Consider the following 19,152-nt stretch of genomic DNA (forward strand, 5'->3'; position numbering starts at 1 on the left):
CTGCCCCAGAGAGCTGTGGGGGCTGGGTCACTGAATATATTTAAGGGGGAGATAGACAGATTTTTGAGCGATAAGGGAGTGAAGGGGCGGGGCGGGGAAGTGGAGCTGAGCCCAAGATCGGATCAGCCGCGATCTGATTGAATGGCGGAGCGGGCTCGAGGGGCCGAATGGCCGACTCCTGCTCCTGTGTCTGATGTGCTTCTGTTTTGCGTCATGTGGGAAAATGTGAGCTTTTCCACTTTGGTATAAATAATAGAAAAGGAAATTATAATTTAAATGCAAAAAATCAGGCCCAATGTATCGCCCCCTTCTGGTCGCTAACTGAGGGTGTAGCCGAGGGGAATCCTGCCCCAGTGACTTTGTGCCCGGGGTTGTATGTCCTTGACTTGCTCTCTCTCTCTCCCCGCAGGCAACAGAGAGGCTCAGGGCCGCTCGCTGAGCTCCCTCGCCTCTCGCCCCAAGGCCCCGCACGCGGAGGGAATATCTACAGACCCGAGTCAGGGGCAACTCAGCGACCCCCCGGAGGATGTGGCCATCGTGGAAACCACTGCTGCTCTCGCTCGCCTCCCTCCTCACAGGTAAACCCCAACCGTCACACACCAGGCCTTCCAGCAACCGGTTCAGTCGCAGAGAACTCCCAGCAACACATAGCACCGGTAAAGCTCCCTCTACACTGTCCCATCAAACACTCCCAGGGCAGGTACAGGGGGTTAGATATAGAGTAAAGCTCCCTCTACACTGTCCCATCAAACACTCCCAGGGCAGGTACAGGGGGTTAGATACAGAGTAAAGCTCCCTCTACACTGTCCCATCAAACACTCCCAGGGCAGGTACAGGGGGTTAGATACAGAGTAAAGCTCCCTCTACACTGCCCCATCAAACACTCCCAGGACAGGTACAGGGGGTTAGATACAGAGTAAAGCTCCCTCTACACTGTCCCATCAAACACTCCCAGGGCAGGTACAGCACGGGGTTAGATACAGAGTAAAGCTCCCTCTACACTGTCCCATCAAACACTCCCAGGGCAGGTACAGAGGGTTCGATACAGAGTAAAGCTCTCTCTACACTGTCCCATCAAACACTCCCAGGGCAGGTACAGGGGGTTAGATACAGAGTAAAGCTCCCTCTACACTGTCCCATCAAACACTCCCAAGGCAAGTGCGTCTGTGAGTGAGTGTGAGAGTGAGTGTGAGAGTGTGTGTGTGAGTGTGTGTGTGTGTGTGAGTGTGTGTGTCTGTGTCTGTGTGTGTGTGAGTGTGTGTGTGTGTGTGAGTGTGTGTGCGTGTGTGAGTGTGAGTGTGTTTGTGTGTGTGTGTCTGTGTGTATGTGTGTCTGAGTGTGTATGTGTCTGTGTGTGTGTCTATGTGTCTGTGTGTGTGTCTAGTGTCTGTGTGTGTGTCTGTGTGTGTCTGAGTGTGTGTGTGTGTGAGTGTGTCTGTGTGTGTGTGTGTGTGTGTGTCTGTGTGTCTGTGTGTGTGTGTGAGAGTGTGTGTGAGTGTGTGTGCCTGTGTGAGTGTGTGTGCGTGAGTGTGTGTGTGTGTGTGTGTGTCTGAGTGTATGTGTGTGAGTGTGTGTGTGTCTATGTGTCTGTGTGTGTGTCTGAGTGTATGAGTGTCTATGTCTATGTGTGAGTGTGTGTGTGTGTGTCTGTGTGAGTGTGTGTGTGTGTGTCTGTGTGAGAGTGTGTGTGAGTGTATGTGTGTCTATGTGTGTCGGTGTGTGTGTGTGAGTGAGAGTGTGTGTGTGTCTATGTGTGTCTGTGTGTGAGTGTATGTGTGTCGATGCGTGTGTGTGTGTCTGTGTGTGAGTGTATGTGTGTCTATGTGTGTCTGTGTGTGAGTGTATGTGTGTCTATGTGTGTCTGTGTGTGAGTGTATGTGTGTCAATGTGTGTCTGTGTGTGTGTGTGAGAGTGTGTGTGTCTGTGTGTGAGTGTATGTGTGTCTATGTGTGTCTGTGTGTGTCTGTGTGTGAGTGTTTGTGTGTGTGTGTGTGTCTGTGTGTGAGTGTATGTGTGTCTTTGTGTCTGTGTGTAAGTGTGTGTGTGTCTGTGTGTGTGTGTGTGTGTGTGTGTGAGTGTGTGTGTCTGTGTGTGAGTGTATGTGTGTCTATGTGTGTCGGTGTGTGTGTGTGAGTGAGAGTGTGTGTGTGTCTATGTGTGTCTGTGTGTGAGTGTATGTGTGTCGATGCGTGTGTGTGTGTCTGTGTGTGAGTGTATGTGTGTCTATGTGTGTCTGTGTGTGAGTGTATGTGTGTCTATGTGTGTCTGTGTGTGAGTGTATGTGTGTCTATGTGTGTCTGTGTGTGTGTGTGAGTGTGTGTGTGTGTCTGTGTGTGAGTGTATGTGTGTCTATGTGTGTCTGTGTGTGTCTGTGTGTGAGTGTTTGTGTGTGTGTGTGTGTCTGTGTGTGAGTGTATGTGTGTCTTTGTGTCTGTGTGTAAGTGTGTGTGTGTCTGTGTGTGTGTGTGTGTGTGTGTGTGTGAGAGTGTGTGTGTGTGTGTGTGTGTCTGTGTGTGAGTGTATGTGTGTCTATGTGTGTCTGTGTGTAAGTGTGTGTGTGTGTGTGTGTGTGTGTGTGTGTGTGTGTGTGTGTGTGTGTGAGAGTGTGTGTGTGTGTTTCGGGAGGGAGGTATTTACTCCCCCCGCCCCTCAGTCGGAGCTGGATCCTGTGTTGAATCCCCGAGCTCGCACCTTGCCGGTTTGTAGGCAGGAGTTGTGTGTGTGTCATTGCGGGGTGGGGGTGATCAATCTACTGGTTGTCTCCGTGACCTTGGCCAACCTGCCCCATCACAACAGGCGTCTCGGGTTAACCCACACAGAGCTGATTAGCCACAGCGCTGACCTCAGTGCTGCCAGCTCGGGAGGCAAGCTATCCTGTCTCCGTGCAGCATGTCTGATCCCCCTGGGCTCCTGATTCGCCGAGTCTGATCCTGAGCCCGCATTGGCGGCTGTTCAACTGCAGCGGCATCACCAGCACGCTCGATTCTGCCTGCGGCCAGCCTTCCCGCTGGTATTTTCCACCGGGAGTCTGCGGTGGGGAGTGATCTGGAGCTTAATATTCCTCAAGCCGAGGTTGGGGAAGGGGTGGAGTACTGCTACTTGGTTGAGGGGTAGAGTGCGGATTGTGAGAGTTAGGGAGCGGGGTGTAATTGCGGGGTTAGAGTGCAGAGTGTGAGAGTTAGGGAGCGGGGTATAATTGTGGGGTTAGAGTGCAGAGTGTGAGAGTTAGGGAGTGGGGTGTAATTGTGGGGTTAGAGTGCAGAGTGTGAGAGTTAGGGTGCGGGGTATAATTGTGGGGTTAGAGTGCAGAGTGTGAGAGTTAGGGAGCGGGGTGTAATTGTGGGGTTAGAGTGCAGAGTGTGAGAGTTAGGGAGTGGGGTATAATTGTGGGGTTAGAGTGCAGAGTGTGAGAGTTAGGGAGCGGTGTGTAATTGTGGGGTTAGAGTGCAGAGTGTGAGGGTTAGGGAGCGGGGTATAATTGTGGGGTTAGAGTGCGGAGTGTGAGAGTTAGGGAGTGGGGTATAATTGTGGGGTTAGAGTGCAGAGTGTGAGAGTTAGGGAGCGGGGTGTAATTGTGGGGTTAGAGTGCGGAGTGTGAGAGTTAGGGAGCGGGCTATAATTGTGGGGTTAGAGTGCAGAGTGTGAGAGTTAGGGAGCGGGGTATAATTGTGGGGTTAGAGTGCGGAGTGTGAGAGTTAGGGAGTGGGGTGTAATTGTGGGGTTAGAGTGCAGAGTGTGAGAGTTAGGGAGCGGGGTATAATTGTGGGGTTAGAGTGCAGAGTGTGAGAGTTAGGGAGCGGGGTATAATTGTGGGGTTAGAGTGCAGAGTGTGAGAGTTAGGGAGCGGGGTGTAATTGTGGGGTTAGAGTGCAGAGTGTGAGAGTTAGGGAGCGAGGTGTAATTGCGGGGTTAGAGTGCAGAGTGTGAGAGTTAGGGAGCGGTGTGTAATTGTGGGGTTAGAGTGCGGAGTGTGAGAGTTAGGGAGCGGGGTGTAATTGTTGGGTTAGAGTGCGGAGTGTGAGAGTTAGGGAGCGGGGTGTAATTGCGGGGTTAGAGTGCGGAGTGTGAGAGTTAGGGAGTGAGGTGTAATTGTGGGGTTAGAGTGCAGAGTGTGAGAGTTAGGGAGCGAGGTGTAATTGCGGGGTTAGAGTGCAGAGTGTGAGAGTTAGGGAGCGGGGTGTAATTGTGAGGTTAGAGTGCGGAGTGTGAGAGTTAGGGAGCGGTGTGTAATTGTGGGGTTAGAGTGCGGAGTGTGAGAGTTAGGGAGCGGGGTGTAATTGTGGGGTTCGAGTGCGGAGTGTGAGAGTTAGGGAGCGGGGTATAATTGTGGGGTTAGGGTGCGGAGTGTGAGAGTTAGGGAGCGGGGTGTAATTGTGGGGTTCGAGTGCGGAGTGTGAGAGTTAGGGAGCGGGGTGTAATTGTGGGGTTAGAGTGCAGAGTGTGAGAGTTAGGGAGCCGGGTATAATTGTGGGGTTAGAGTGCAGAGTGTGAGAGTTAGGGAGCGAGGTGTAATTGTGGGGTTAGAGTGCGGAGTGTGAGAGTTAGGGAGCGGGGTGTAATTGTGGGGTTAGAGTGCAGAGTGTGAGAGTTAGGGAGCGGGGTGTAATTGTGGGGTTAGAGTGCAGAGTGTGAGAGTTAGGGAGCGGGGTATAATTGTGGGGTTAGAGTGCAGAGTGAGAGAGTTAGGGAGCGAGGTGTAATTGTGGGGTTAGAGTGCAGAGTGTGAGAGTTAGGGAGCGGGGTGTAATTGCGGGGTTAGAGTGCAGAGTGTGAGAGTTAGGGAGCGGGGTATAATTGTGGGGTTAGAGTGCAGAGTGTGAGAGTTAGGGAGCGGGGTGTAATTTTGGGGTTAGAGTGCGGAGTGTGAGAGTTAGGGAGTGGGGTATAATTGTGGGGTTAGAGTGCAGAGTGTGAGAGTTAGGGAGCGGGGTGTAATTGTGGGGTTGGAGTGCAGAGTGTGAGAGTTAGGGAGTGGGGTATAATTGTGGGGTTAGAAAGCAGAGTGTGAGAGTTAGGGAGCGGGGTGTAATTGCGTGGTTAGAGTGCAGAGTGTGAGAGTTAGGGAGCGAGGTGTAATTGTGGGGTTAGAGTGCGGAGTGTGAGAGTTAGGGAGCGAGGTGTAATTGCGTGGTTAGAGTGCAGAGTGTGAGAGTTAGGGAGCGGTGTGTAATTGTGGGGTTAGAGTGCGGAGTGTGAGAGTTAGGGAGCGGGGTGTAATTGTGGAGTTAGAGTGCAGAGTGTGAGAGTTAGGGAGCGGGGTATAATTGTGGGGTTAGAGTGCAGAGTGTGAGAGTTAGGGAGCGAGGTGTAATTGTGGGGTTAGAGTGCGGGGTGTGAGAGTTAGGGAGCGGGGTGTAATTGTGGGGTTAGAGTGCAGAGTGTGAGAGTTAGGGAGTGTGGTATAATTGTGGGGTTAGAGTGCAGTGTGTGAGAGTTAGGGAGTGGGGTGTAATTTTGGGGTTAGAGTGCAGAGTGCAGAGTGTGAGAGTTAGGGAGTGGGGTATAATTGTGGGGTTAGAGTGCAGAGTGTGAGAGTTAGGGAGCGGGGTATAATTGTGGGGTTAGAGTGCAGAATGTGAGAGTTAGGGAGCGGGGGTATAATTGTGGGGTTAGAGTGCAGAATGTGAGAGTTAGGGAGCGGGGTATAATTGTGGGGTTAGAGTGCGGAGTGTGAGAGTTAGGGAGCGGGGTGTAATTGTGGGGTTAGAGTGCAGAGTGTGAGAGTTAGGGAGCGGGGTATAATTGTGGGGTTAGAGTGCAGAGTGTGAGAGTTAGGGAGTGGGGTACTGAGACCATCGTACTCCCGAGCATCAATCTGAGGCTGAACCAGACTGTTCCCAACCTCGGGGTCATACTTGACCCTGAAATGAGCTTCCGGCCACATATCCCGCAGCGTAACTAAACCCGCCTGTTCCCCACCTCCGTAACATCGCCCGTCTCCACCCCCTGCCTCAGCTCATCCGCTGCTGAAACCCTCATCCCTGCCCCCGTTACCCCCAGACTTGACCGTTCTAATGCACTGTGCTCCTGGCCGGCCTCCCACATTCTACCCGACGTAAACTAGAGGTGATCCAAAACTCGGCTGTCCCCGTGTCCTAACTCACACCCAGTCCCGCTCACCCATCGCCCCCTGTGCTCACTGACCCCGTGCCCTAACTCGCACCCAGTCCCACTCACCCATCACCCCCTGTGCTCACTGACCCCGTGTCCTAACTCACACCCAGTCCCACTCACCCATCACCCCCTGTGCTCACTGACCCCGTGTCCTAACTCGCACCCAGTCCCACTCACCCATCACCCCCTGTGCTCACTGACCCCGTGCCCTAACTCGCACCCAGTCCCGCTCACCCATCACCCCCTGTGCTCACTGACCCCGTGTCCTAACTCGCACCGAGTCCCACTCACCCATCACCCCCTGTGCTCACTGCCCCCGTGTCCTAACTCGCACCGAGTCCCACTCACCCATCACCCCCTGTGCTCACTGAACCCGTGTCCTAACTCGCACCCAGTCCCACTCACCCATCACCCCCTGTGCTCACTGACCTACATTGGCTCCTGGTTAAACAATGCCTCGATTTCAAAATTGTTTACAAATCCCTCCATGGTCCTCGCCCCTCCCTATCTCTGTAACGTCCTCCAGCCCCTACACACCTCCCTATCTCTGTAATCTCCTCCAGCCCCGACACCCCTCCCTATCTCTGTAACCCCCTCCAGCCCCTACACCCCTCCCTATCTCTGTAATCTCCTCCAGCCCCGACACCCCTCCCTATCTCTGTAATCTCCTCCAGCCCCTACACCCCTCCCTTTCTCTGTAACCTCCTCCAGCCCCTACACCCCTCCCTATCTCTGTAACCCCCTCCAGCCACTACACCCCTCCCTATCTCTGTAACCTCCTCCAGCCCCGACACCCCTCCCTATCTCTGTAACCTCCTCCAGCCCCTACAACCCTTCCTATCTCTGTAACCTCCTCCAGCCCCTACACCCCTCCCTATCTCTGTAACCTCCTCCAGCCCCTACACCCCTCGCGATCTCTGTAACCTCCTCCAGCCTCTACACCCCTCCCTATCTCTGTAACCTCCTCCAGCCCCTACACCCCTCCCTATCTCTGTAACCCCCTCCAGCCACTACACCCCTCCCTATCTCTGTAACCCCCTGCACCCCTCCCTATCTCTGTAACCCCCTCCAGCCACTACACCCCTCCCTATCTCTGTAACCCCCTCCAGCCCCTACACCCCTCCCTATCTCTGTAACCCCCTCCAGCCACTACACCCCTCCCTATCTCTGTAACCCCCTCCAGCCCCTACACCCCTCCCTATCTCTGTAACCTCCTCCAGCCACTACACCCCTCCCTATCTCTGTAACTCCTCCAGCCCCTGCACCCCTCCCTATCTCTGTAACCCCCTCCAGCCACTACACCAGTCCCTATCTCTGTAACCCCCTCCAGCCCCTGCACCCCTCCCTATCTCTGTAACCCCCTCCAGCCCCCTACACCCCTCCCTATCTCTGTAACCTCCTCCAGCCCGTATACCCCTCCCTATCTCTAAACCCCTCCAGCCCCACAACCCCCCGAGATCTCTGCATTCCTCTAATTCTGCCCTCCTGACCATCCCTGATTATAATCGCTCCACCATCGGTGGCCGTGCCTTCTGTTGCCTGGGCCCCAAGCTCTGGAACTCCCTCCCTAAACCTCTCTGCCTCTCTCTCCTCCTTCAAGACGCTCCTTAAAACCCACCTCTGTGACCCAACTCTGCCCTAATTTCTTCTTTTGTGGCTCGGGGTCAGATTTATCTGTTTTGTTTTGTGACACTGCTGTGAAGAACCTTGGGACGTTTTACTGAGTTCAAGGCACTATATAAATACAAGTTCTTGTCGGGAGCGGGGTGCAATTGCAGGGTTAGAGGGCGGTCTGTGAGTGTTAGGGAGCGGGGTGTAATTGCGGGGTTAGAGTGCGGAGTGTGTGAGTTAGGGAACGGGGTATAATTGCGTGGTTAGAGTGCGGAGTGTGTGAGTTAGGGAGCGGGGTGTAATTGCAGACACAGAGTGCGGTCTGTGAGAGTTAGGGAATGGGGTGTAATTGCGAGGTTAGAGTGAGGAGTGTGTGAGTTAGGGAATGGGGTTTAATTGCGGGGTTAGAGTGAGGAGTGTGTGAGTTAGGGAACGGGGTGTAATTGCGGGGTTAGAGTGCGGAGTGTATGAGTTAGGGAGCGGGGTGTAATTGCGGGGTTAGAGTGAGGAGTGTGTGAGTTAGGGAACGGGGTGTAATTGCGGGGTTAGAGTGCGGAGTGTGTGAGTTAGGGAGCGGGGTGTAATTGTGGGGTTGGAGTGCGGAGTGTGTGAGTTAGGGAGCGGGGTGTAATTGCGGAGTTAGAGTGAGGAGTGTGTGAGTTAGGAAGCGGGGTGTAATTGCAGACACAGAGTGCGGTCTGTGAGAGTTACGGAACGGGGTGTAATTGCGGGGTTAGAGTGCGGACTGTGAGAGTTAAGGAGCGGGGTAGCACAGGGGGACTGAGGCCAACTCTAGCCCCTCCCACCCAATCGCCCGCACACATGTGAGCGACAGGAGCCTTAGTCCTGCCGTGCTGTGTCACTCACCGGGCAGGCAATCGACACAGATGTTTTCATAGTCCACAGAGAGACGATTTAATTAAAATCTTTCCCAAATGTTCCACACACACACACACCGGGCCTTTATTTTTTATTTTTCCATTCTGCGTCTCACAGTTTGACACGTCGCATAAATTAACTCCCATCTGATGCCCTGCTCTCTAAACCGTATACTAAAAACAGATTGTGATAATTAAACACATTCATCAGTTAGATACAGAGTAAAGCTCCCTCTACACTGTCCCATCAAACACTCCCAGGGCAGGTACAGGGGGTTAGATACAGAGTAAAGCTCCCTCTACACTGTCCCATCAAACACTCCCAGGGCAGGTACAGGGGGTTAGATACAGAGTAAAGCTCCGTCTACACTGTCCCATCAAACACTCCCAGGGCAGGTACAGCACGGGGTTAGATACAGAGTAAAGCTCCCTCTACACTGTCACATCAAACACTCCCAGGGCAGGTACAGGGGGTTAGATACAGAGTAAAGCTCCGTCTACACTGTCCCATCAAACACTCCCAGGGCAGGTACAGCACGGGGTTAGATACAGAGTAAAGCTCCCTCTACACTGTCACATCAAACACTCCCAGGGCAGGTACAGCACGGGGTTAGATACAGAGTAAAGCTCCCTCTACACTGTCCCATCAAACACTCCCAGGGCAGGTACAGGGGGTTAGATACAGAGTAAAGCTCCCTCTACACTATCCCATCAAACACTCCCAGGGCAGGTACAGGGGGTTAGATACAGAGTAAAGCTCCGTCTACACTGTCCCATCAAACACTCCCAGGGCAGATACAGGGGGTTAGATACAGAGTAAAGCTCCCTCTACACTGTCCCATCAAACAATCCCAGGGCAGGTACAGCACGGGTTAGATACAGAGTAAAGCTCCCTCTACACTGTCACATCAACACTCCCAGGGCAGGTACAGGGGGTTAGATACAGAGTAAAGCTCCCTCAACACTGTCCCCATCACACACTCCCAGGGCAGGTACAGGGGGTTAGATACAGAGTAAAGCTCCCTCTACACTGTCCCATCAACACTCCCAGGGCAGGTACAGGGGGTTAGATACAGAGTAAAGCTCCCTCTACACTGTCCCCATCACACACTCCCAGGGCAGGTACAGGTGGTTAGATACAGAGTAAAGCTCCCTCTACACTGTCCCATCAAACACTCCCAGGGCAGGTACAGAGGGTTAGATCCAGAGTAAAGCTCCCTCTACACTGTCCCATCAAACACTCCCAGGGCAGGTACAGGGGGTTAGACAGAGTAAAGCTCTCTCTACACTGTCCCATCAAACACTCCCAGGGCAGGTACAGGGGGCTAGATACAGAGTAAAGCTCCCTCTACACTGTCCCATCAAACATTCCCAGGGCAGGTACAGCACGGGGTTAGATACAGAGTAAAGCTCCCTCTACACTGTCCCATCAAACACTCCCAGGGCAGGTACAGGGGGTTAGATACAGAGTAAAGCTCCCTCTACACTGTCCCCATCACACACTCCCAGGGCAGGTACAGGTGGTTAGATACAGAGTAAAGCTCCCTCTACACTGTCCCATCAAACACTCCCAGGGCAGGTACAGGGGGTTAGATACAGAGTAAAGCTCCCTCTACACTGTCCCATCAAACACTCCCAGGGCAGGTACAGGGGGTTAGATACAGAGTAAAGCTCCCTCTACACTGTCCCCATCACACACTCCCAGGGCAGGTACAGGTGGTTAGATACAGAGTAAAGCTCCCTCTACACTGTCCCATCAAACACTCCCAGGGCAGGTACAGCACGGGGTTAGATACATAGTAAAGCTCCCTCTACACTGTCCCATCAAACACTCCCAGGGCAGGTACAGCACGGGGTTAGACACAGAGTAAAGCTCCCTCTACACTGTCCCATCAAACACTCCCAGGGCAGGTACAGGGGGTTAGATACAGAGTAAAGCTCCCTCTACACTGTCCCATCAAACACTCCCAGGGCAGGTACAGCACGGGTTAGATACAGAGTAAAGCTCCCTCTACACTGTCCCATCAAACACTCCCAGGGCATGTACAGGGGGTTAGATACAGAGTAAAGCTCCCTCTACACTGTCCCATCAAACACTCCCAGGGCAGGTACAGGGGGTTAGATACAGAGTAAAGCTCCCTCTACACTGTCCCATCAAACACTCCCAGGGCAGGTACAGGGGGTTAGATACAGAGTAAAGCTCCCTCTACACTGTCCCATCAAACACTCCCAGGGCAGGTACAGCACAGGGTTAGATACAGAGTAAAGCTCCCTCTACTCTGTCCCCTGTGCCCCAGACTGTGAGAGGATAGTGGGAAATGCAGGATTCTTGTTGAACGGGACAGAAGGTTAAATGTTGTTTCTCTTTCCAGGGCTGTGCCCCGTGACGGGATCTTGGACCCCTCCCCCGCCGCCCGGCATCCCGCGGATACAGCCCACGGGCTCCCGTCAGGCGCCGCGGGGCGTGCCGATCGTAGCGGCCCGGGGAGGCGGGGCAGACTGGCCGGGATCGCGGGGAGAGGCCGGCACCGGGTCCCAGCCCCTCCCCAGAAACCTGCCCCATCCGAGTCAGCCCCAACACCTGCAACAGCACGGTAAGGAGCCCCGCCACACAGGCCCGACATCCAGCCTGGGCCTTTCCTGCTCCATGTGTGGGGCTCGGAGCAACTCTGGGCGGGGCGGGGAGCGGGGAGGGGCGCAGGGAGGGAAGGGAGAGGGGGGGAAGGGGGCGAGGGAGGGAAGGGAGAGGGGGGGAAGGGTCGAGGGAGGGGGGAGGATGAGAGGGAGGGAGGGGAGAGTGGGGAAGGGGGCGAGGGAGGGTGAGAGGGAGGGAGGGGTGAGGGGCGATGGAGGCGAGGGAGAGGGGAGGGTGAGAGGGAGGGAGGGGGGAGGTGAGAGGGAGGGAGGGGGGAGGGAAGGGAGAGGGGGGGAAGGGTCGAGGGAGGGGGGAGGGTGAGAGGGAGGGAGGGGCGAGGGAGGGTGAGAGGGAGGGAGGGGAGAGGGGTGAAGGGGCGAGAGAGGGGGAGGGTGAGAGGGAGGGGGCGCGGGAGGGGGGAGGGTGAGAGGGAGGGGAGAGGGGGGGAAGAGGGTGAGGGAGGGGAAAGGGTGAGAGGGAGGGAGGGGAGAGGGGGAAGGGGGCGAGGGAGGGGGAGGATGAGGGAGGGGAGAGGGGGAAGGGGGCGAGGGAGGGGGAGGATGAGGGAGGGAGGGGGGAAGGGGGCGAGGGAGGGTGAGAGGGAGGGAGGGGAGAGGGGTGAAGGGGGCGAGAGAGGGGGGAGGGTGAGAGGGAGGGGGCGCGGGAGGGGGGAGGGTGAGAGGGAGGGAGGGGAGAGGGGGGGAAGAGGGCGAGGGAGGGGAAAGGGTGAAAGGGAGGGAGGGGAGAGGGGGAAGGGGGCGAGGGAGGGGGAGGATGAGGGAGGGAAGGGAGAGGGGGGAAGGGGGCGAGGGAGGGTGAGAGGGAGGGAGGGGAGAGGGGTGAAGGGGGCGAGAGAGGGGGTAGGGTGAGAGGGAGGGAGGTGAGAGGGGGGAAGGGGGCGAGGGAGGGAGGAGGGTGAGAGGGAGGGAGGGGAGAGGGGGAAGGGGGCGAGGGAGGGGGGAGGGTGAGAGGGAGGGAGGGGAGAGGGGGGAAGGGGGCGAGGGAGGGAGGAGGGTGAGAGGGAGGGAGGGGAGAGGGGGAAGGGGGCGAGGGAGGGGGGAGGGTGAGAGGGAGGGGGAGGGGACGCGGGAGGGTGGAGGGTGAGAGGGAGGGAGGGGAGAGGGGGAAGGGGGCGAGGGAGGGGCGAAGGGGGCGAGAGAGGGGGGAGGGTGAGAGGGAGGGAGGGGAGAGGGGGGAAGGGGGCGAGGGAGGGAGGAGGGTGAGAGGGAGGGAGGGGAGAAGGGGGAAGGGGACGAGGGAGGGGGGAGGGTGAGAGTGAGGGGGGAGGGGGCGCGGGAGGGTGGAGGGTGAGAGGGAGGGAGGGGAGAGGGGGGAAGGGGGCGAGGGAGGGAGGAGGGTGAGAGGGAGGGAGGGGAGAGGGGGGAAGGGGGCGAGGGAGGGAGGAGTGTGAGAGTGAGGGAGCGGAGAGGGGGAAGGGGGCGAGGGAGGGGGGAGGGTGAGAGGGAGGGGGAGGGGGCGCGGGAGGGGGGAGGGTGAGAGGGAGGGAGGGGAGAGGGGGAAGAGGGCGAGGGAGGGGGAGGATGAGAGGGAGGGAGGGGAGAGGGGGGAGGGAGGGGGAGGAGATGGAGGGTAGAGGTGTAAAGTCCTGTCCCCTCAGTACAGACTCACACGAGGCATGTCGTGAAGTCAAGGTCACTCTGGACCTGCACCTTTATTTCACAGCTCTGGAATGCTGCACTTGCCTGAGACCTGTCCTTATATACCTGTCTCTTGCAAGTGCACCCCTGGTGGTAAGGTATGCTGGTGGTTACAGGTCATATCTTATTCCAGTCATGTATAGCATGTTAGGATACAGTTATATATAATAATGTAAGATACATGACATCACCCTCCCCCAAGGTCTTACTGTCTTTATAGGTTCAGTCTCTCAGGTGGTCTACGCTCTCGCGTGGAGCGTCTGAGTTGTGGTTCAGTTGTTTGCCTTGGTGTCGGTTTTTCTTTGGGGGTGGTTGCTGGTATCTCGCCTGGGCTGTCTGTTTCGATTGGTGTGATTGTTGTTGACTCGCCTGGGCTGTCTGTTGGGATTGCCCTTTCCTCAGGCTGTTCCCTCTGTCTGTCCACCAGGTGTGTTGCGAGTTCCACATTGTAGTCTGCCTCTGGTTCCGCAGTGTTGTTGGTAAATCCGCTTTTGACTTGGTCTACATGCCTCCGGCAGGTTTTGCCATTGTCCATTTGTCCTACCAGTAGCCTATTTCCTTCCTTGCCCGTTACTGTCCCTGCAAGCCATTTGGGACCCCTGCCATAGTTTAGTACAAACACTGTGTCCCCTATCTCATTCCATCTCCCCCTCGAATTTCTCTCATGGTACTCAGTCAGCTTACGGCGCTTTGCCTCAACGATTTCGTGCATGTCTGGGAGGATTAATGAGAGCCTTGTTTTTAAAGTCCTTTTCATCAACAGTTGCGCGGGGGGGATCCCAGTCAGTGAGTGCGGACGAGATCTGTATGCCAGCAGCAGTCGCGACAGGCGACCCTGCAGCGTGGGACCTTGGATTTTAAGCATGCCTTGTTTAATGATTTGCACTGCTCTCTCCGCCTGGCTGTTGGAGGCCGGCTTGAACGGTGCCGTCTTGACGTGATTTATGCCGCGGTCAATTATAAAGTCTTGGAATTCTGCGCTGGTGAAGCACGGACCATTGTCACTGACCAATATGTCAGGGATTCCATGCGTTGCAAACATGGTTGCGAGGCTCTCCACAATGGTGGAGGTTGTGCTCGAGTTTAAAATGGTGCATTCGATCCACTTTGAAAATGCATCTACAACTACGAGGAACATTTTGCCCATGAATGGGCCCGCATAGTCTACGTGCACCCGCGACCAGGTTTGGTAGGCCAGGGCCAGGGGCTCAGGGGAGCTTCCCTGGGGGCATTGCTGAGTTGGGCACAAATGGTGCTCCTTCGGACGCAGAGCTCCAAGACCGCGTCAATACCAGGCCACCAGACGTGGGATCTGGCTATGGCCTTCATGAGAACGATCCCCGGGTGCTCGCGGTGGAGCTCCCGGACAAACGCCTCTCTGCCTCGCAGAGGCATGACTACTCGGCTGCCCCACATCAGGCAGTCTGCTTGTAGTGATAGCTCATGTATGCGCCTGTGAAAGGGCTTTAATTCCTCGGGGCAGGCATTGCGAGCCTCTGCCCAGGCACCGGTTAGGACACATCTTTTTACTAAGGATAACGTAGGGTCGCTGACTGTCCAGGCTCTGATTTGGCGAGCCGTCATGGGCGAACCTGTTGACTCAAAGGCATTGATTGCCATGACTATCTCACAGTCCTGTTCGTCAGACCCTTCCGTGGTCGCTAGGGGTAGCCTGCTGAGTGCGTCGGCACAGTTGTCTGTGCCTGGTCTGTGCTTATGGTATAGTCGTAGGACGCCAGCATGAATGCCCACCGTTGAATTCGCGCCGAGGCGTTGGCGTTTATTGTCTTGCTCTCGGATAGGAGGGACGTGAGGGGCTTGTGGTCGGTTTCTAACGCGAACTTGGCCCTGAAAAGGTATTGGTGCATCTTTTTGACACCATACACGCACGTGAGTGCCTCCTTCTCTACCATTCCGTACCCGCACTCCGCCCGCAAAAGTGACCTGGAGGCATAAGCTATGGGTTGTAATTTGCCCGCACTATTGACATGTTGCAAAACGCACCCGACCCCATACGCTGACGCATCGCATGTGAGAACTAGCTTTTTACCTGGATCAAAGAAAGTCAAAACACTATTGGAACACAGAAGGTTGCGTGCCTTATTGAAGGCACGTTCCTGGGCATCCCCCCAAAACCAATCGCACCCCTTCCTGAGTAGCACGTGGAGAGGCTCCAGCAGCGTGCTTAAGTTCTGCATAAAGTTCCCAAAGTAATTGAGTAGCCCGAGAAAGGCGCGCAGTTCCGAGACATTCCGGGGCCTGGGTGCCAGGCGAATTGCTTCTGTTTTGGACTCTGTTGGGCGGATTCCATCAGCGGCAATCCTTCTGCCCAAAAATTCAAGCTCGGGTGCGAGAAACAGGCACTTGGATTTCTTGGCTCGTAGGCCTACCCGATCCAACCGCTTTAGTACTTCCTCCAAATTACGGAGATGGGAGTCGGTGTCCCTGCCCGTGATAAGTATGTCGTCTTGAAATACAACCGTCCCCGGGATGGACTTGAGCGGACTCTCCATGTTGCGCTGGAATATGGCAGCTGCCGACCTGATGCCGAATGGGCATCGATTGTACATGAAAAGGCCTCGATGTGCGTTGATGGTGGTGAGTAGCTTGGATTCCTCGGTCAATTCTTGCGTCATATACGCAGATGTGAGGTCTAATTTTGAGAAAAGTTTACCTCCAGCCAATGTGGCAAATAAGTCCTCTGCTCTGGGCAGCGGGTACTGGTCCTGTAGGGAGACTCTGTTTATGGTAGATTTGTAGTCCCCATCAGGCTTCATGACTGGGACGATGGGACTTGCCCAGTCACTAAATTCCACAGGTGATATAATGCCTTCCCGCAGAAGCCTGTCTAGTTCGTGTTCAATCTTTTCCCTCATCACATAGGGTACAGCTCTGGCCTTGTGATGGACCGGTCTAGCATCCTGTGTGATGTAGATTTTGACTTTGGCCCCTTTGAAAGTGCCCACACCTGGCTGAAAGAGATGTTCAAATCGCTTTATAACTGTTGAGCAGGAGGTCCGTTCCTCTAATGACAAGGCATGGACATCATCCCATTTCCAGTTTAGTTTTGCCAGCCAGCTTCTCCCCAGCAGGGCTGGGGGGTCTCCGGGGACAATCCAGAGGGGAAGTCGGTTCAATGTCCCTTTGTGTGTGACAGAGAGCATGGCGCTGCCGAGGACTGGTACGATTTCTTTGGTATAGGTCCTTAGTTTGGTGTCGACCCTTGTGAGTTTTGGTCTGTCTCTTTTATGCGGCCACAGTTGTTCAAATTGTTGAGCGCCCATGAGAGATTGACTCGCTCCCGTATCCAGCTCCATGTTGACAGATATCCCGTTGAGTAGGACCCTCATCATTATCGGAGGCGTCCTGTTGTAGGAGCAGCGGCCATTGATCGTGTTGACCCGCTGTACATCGGTCTCCTGGGTACTGTCCCCACCATCTTCTGGTCCGCTTTCCGACCCATCCGATTCGTATACCAGCCGAGCTGCCGTTTTTTTGTACATGCGTGCCAAATGCCCTGTATATTCACAATTTCTGCAAACAGCCTGCTGAAACTGACATCCCCTTGCTGAGTGCCCACCCCCACACCTCCAGCACAGAACCTGTTCCATTGTTTAAAGTGTTCCCAAAGAATGAGCTGCGTCTGGCTGATCTCTCTTGAGCTTCTCTCAGTTTGTAGTTGATTGCTCGCATTGTGGGTTGATGAGGTGTGAACGGCCGTTCCTGTGGCCCTTGGTGGCTTCTGCCTGCTGTCGAGAGCCTGTTCTCCCGGTTTTGTCTGGTGTGTGGGGGTAGCAGCTTGTTTAGTGCTGTGAACTTCTTGTTCCGATATTTCGTTAGTTGTCGTACCTGCATTGTAAATCAACCTCGCTTCTTCTTCCCCTACCAAGAATGTCTGTGCAACCAGTGCTGCTGCCTCTAAGGTCAGGTTCTTGGTCTCTATGAGCTTTCGGAATATGCCTCCGTGGCCTATTCCTTCAATGAAAAAGTCTCTCAGCATTTCTCTCCTCAGTTCATCGGAGAACTCACATAAACTAGCCAACCTCCAAAGTTCCGCCACGAAGTCGGGTATGCTCTGGCCCACACAGCGTCTGTCGTTGTAGAACCTGTGTCTGGCCATGTGTAGGCTGCTCGCTGGCTTCAGGTGGTCTCTTACCAGTGTGCTCAACTCTTCAAACGACTTGCTTGCTGGGTTCTCGGGTGCCAACAGATCCTTCATTAAAGCGTATGTTTTCGAGCCACAGCAGGTCAAGAGATGGGCTCTTCTCTTGTCTGCCTTATCGTCGCCTAACCAGTCTTTGGTTACAAAGCTTTGCTGGAGCCTTTCTATAAAGTCCTCCCAATTGTCTCCCGCATTGTACTTTTCATCTGATCCGTTGTTCGCCATTCTGTGGATTCTGTAATCCCGTAACCTGTCGCCACTGTAAAGTCCTGTCCCCTCAGTACAGACTCACACGAGGCATGTAGTGAAGTCAAGGTCACTCTGGACCTGCACCTTTATTTCACAGCTCTGGAGTGCTGCACTTGCCTGAGACCTGTCCTTATATACCTGTCTCTTGCAAGTGCACCCCTGGTGGTAAGGTATGCTGGTGGTTACAGGTCATATCTTATTATAGTCATGTATAGCATGTTGGGATACAGTTATATATAATAATGTAAGATACATGACAAGAGGGAAGGAGGGAGAGGGAGGAAGGGTCGGGGGAGAGGGAGGGAGGAGAGAGGGGGAGGGAGGTGAGGCGGGTGTCATGCATGTACATGATGTTTGTAGCCACCAGATGGTGCCATTGTTGGAGGCCACTGAGCAGCTGCTCTGGTATAAAAGGCCAGCCACTTTGAGAGTCAGGCGCTTTGGGCCTAAATAAAGCAGAGCCAAGGTTGTACCTTGCTTCGTTAAACAGTGCTCAGTTTGAACCTTTCTTGCATACATAACAGGGGGAGAGGGAGGGGAGGGGAGCGGGAGGGAGGGAGACGGAGGAATGAGGGGGGAGAGCTGGAGAGGGGAGGGGAGACAGGGGACGGAAGTGACAGGGATGAAGGGAGGGAAGGAGGGGTGGGGAGAGGGAGGGTCGGTACTTCGGGACTTGCCATGTATCTCACGTTGCTGTATATAACGGGATCTTACCATGCTATACATGACTGTAACTGGATATGACCTGTAACAATAAGCAGACCTTACCACCAGGGGTGCACTTGCAGGAGACACTCCATACCTGTCCCACTGAGGTATATAAAGGGAGGTCTCAGGCAAGTGCAGCACTGGAGAGCTGGAATTAAAGGTGCAGGTCCTGAGTGACCTGGACTTCAGCCTGTGTCTCGTGTAGGTCAGTACATTAGAGTCAGGACTTAACAAGCATCCAGGCAGGCCGTGATCTTGTGGATTCCGGCCCTGTGTGTTGGATCGAGGGGCACATGCCTCTCCTCTCTACTTCCTCCACTAACCATTTCTCTCCCTCTCCCTCTCTCCCTCCCTACCACCTTTTCTATCAATCCGTCTCTCTCTCTCTCTCTCTCCGTCTCTCTCTCTCTCTCTCTCTCCGTCTCTCTCTCTCTCTCTCTGTCTCTCTCGCTCTCTGTCTACCTCTCTCTCTCTCTCTGTCTACCACTCTCTCTCTCTCTGTCTCTCTCTGTCTCTCTCTCTCTCTGTCTCTCTCTCTCTCTCGCTCTGTCTCTCTCTCTCTCTCTCTCTCTCTCTCTCACTCTCCTTCTCCCCCCTCTCTCTCTCTCTCTGTCTCTCTCTCTGTCTCTCTCTCTCGCTCTCTCTCTCTCGCTCTGTCTCTCTCTCTCTCTCTCCTTCTCCCCCCTCCCTCTTTCTCTGTCTCTCTCTCTCTCTCTCTCTCTCTGTCTCTTTCTCTCTCTCCCTCTCCCTCTCTCTGTCTCTCTCTCTCTCTCGATCTCTCTCTCTCTGTTTCTCTCTCCGTCTCTCTCTCTCTCCCTCTCTGTCTCTCTCCCTCTCTCTCTGTCTCTCTCTCCCTCTCTCTCCCTCTCTCTCTCTCTCCCTCTGTCTCTCTCTCCCTCTCTCTCTCTCTCCCTCTGTCTCTCTCTCTCTCTCTCTGTCTCTCTCTCTCTATCTATCTCTCTCTCTCCCTCTCTCTCTCTCTCTCTCTCTGTCTCTCTCTCTCTCTCGCTCTCTCTCCCCCCCTCTCTCTCTCTCTCTCTCCCTGTCTCTCTGTCTCTCTCTCTCTCTCTCTGTCTCTCTCTCTCTCTCCCTCTCTCTCTCTCTGTCGCTCTGTCTCTCTCTCTCTCTCGCTCTCTC

The 19,152-nt window shown here is 54.8% G+C and overlaps 1 protein-coding gene across 1 annotated transcript in view; it reads left to right on the forward strand.

Moving 5' to 3' along the window:
- Window positions 1-409: 409 nt before the first annotated feature.
- Window positions 410-19,152, forward strand: part of LOC139240470 (contactin-5-like) — a gene marked incomplete at its 5' end in the record, with an annotated part of 162,717 nt that continues 143,974 nt past the window's right edge. The window contains one exon of the mRNA XM_070869006.1: window positions 410-578. Within this exon, the coding sequence (XP_070725107.1) occupies window positions 410-578 (169 nt within the window). The remainder of the gene's footprint in view (window positions 579-19,152) is intronic.

The sequence above is a fragment of the Pristiophorus japonicus genome, chromosome 32, assembly GCF_044704955.1.
Source record: "Pristiophorus japonicus isolate sPriJap1 chromosome 32, sPriJap1.hap1, whole genome shotgun sequence".
Taxonomy (NCBI): domain Eukaryota; kingdom Metazoa; phylum Chordata; class Chondrichthyes; family Pristiophoridae; genus Pristiophorus; species Pristiophorus japonicus.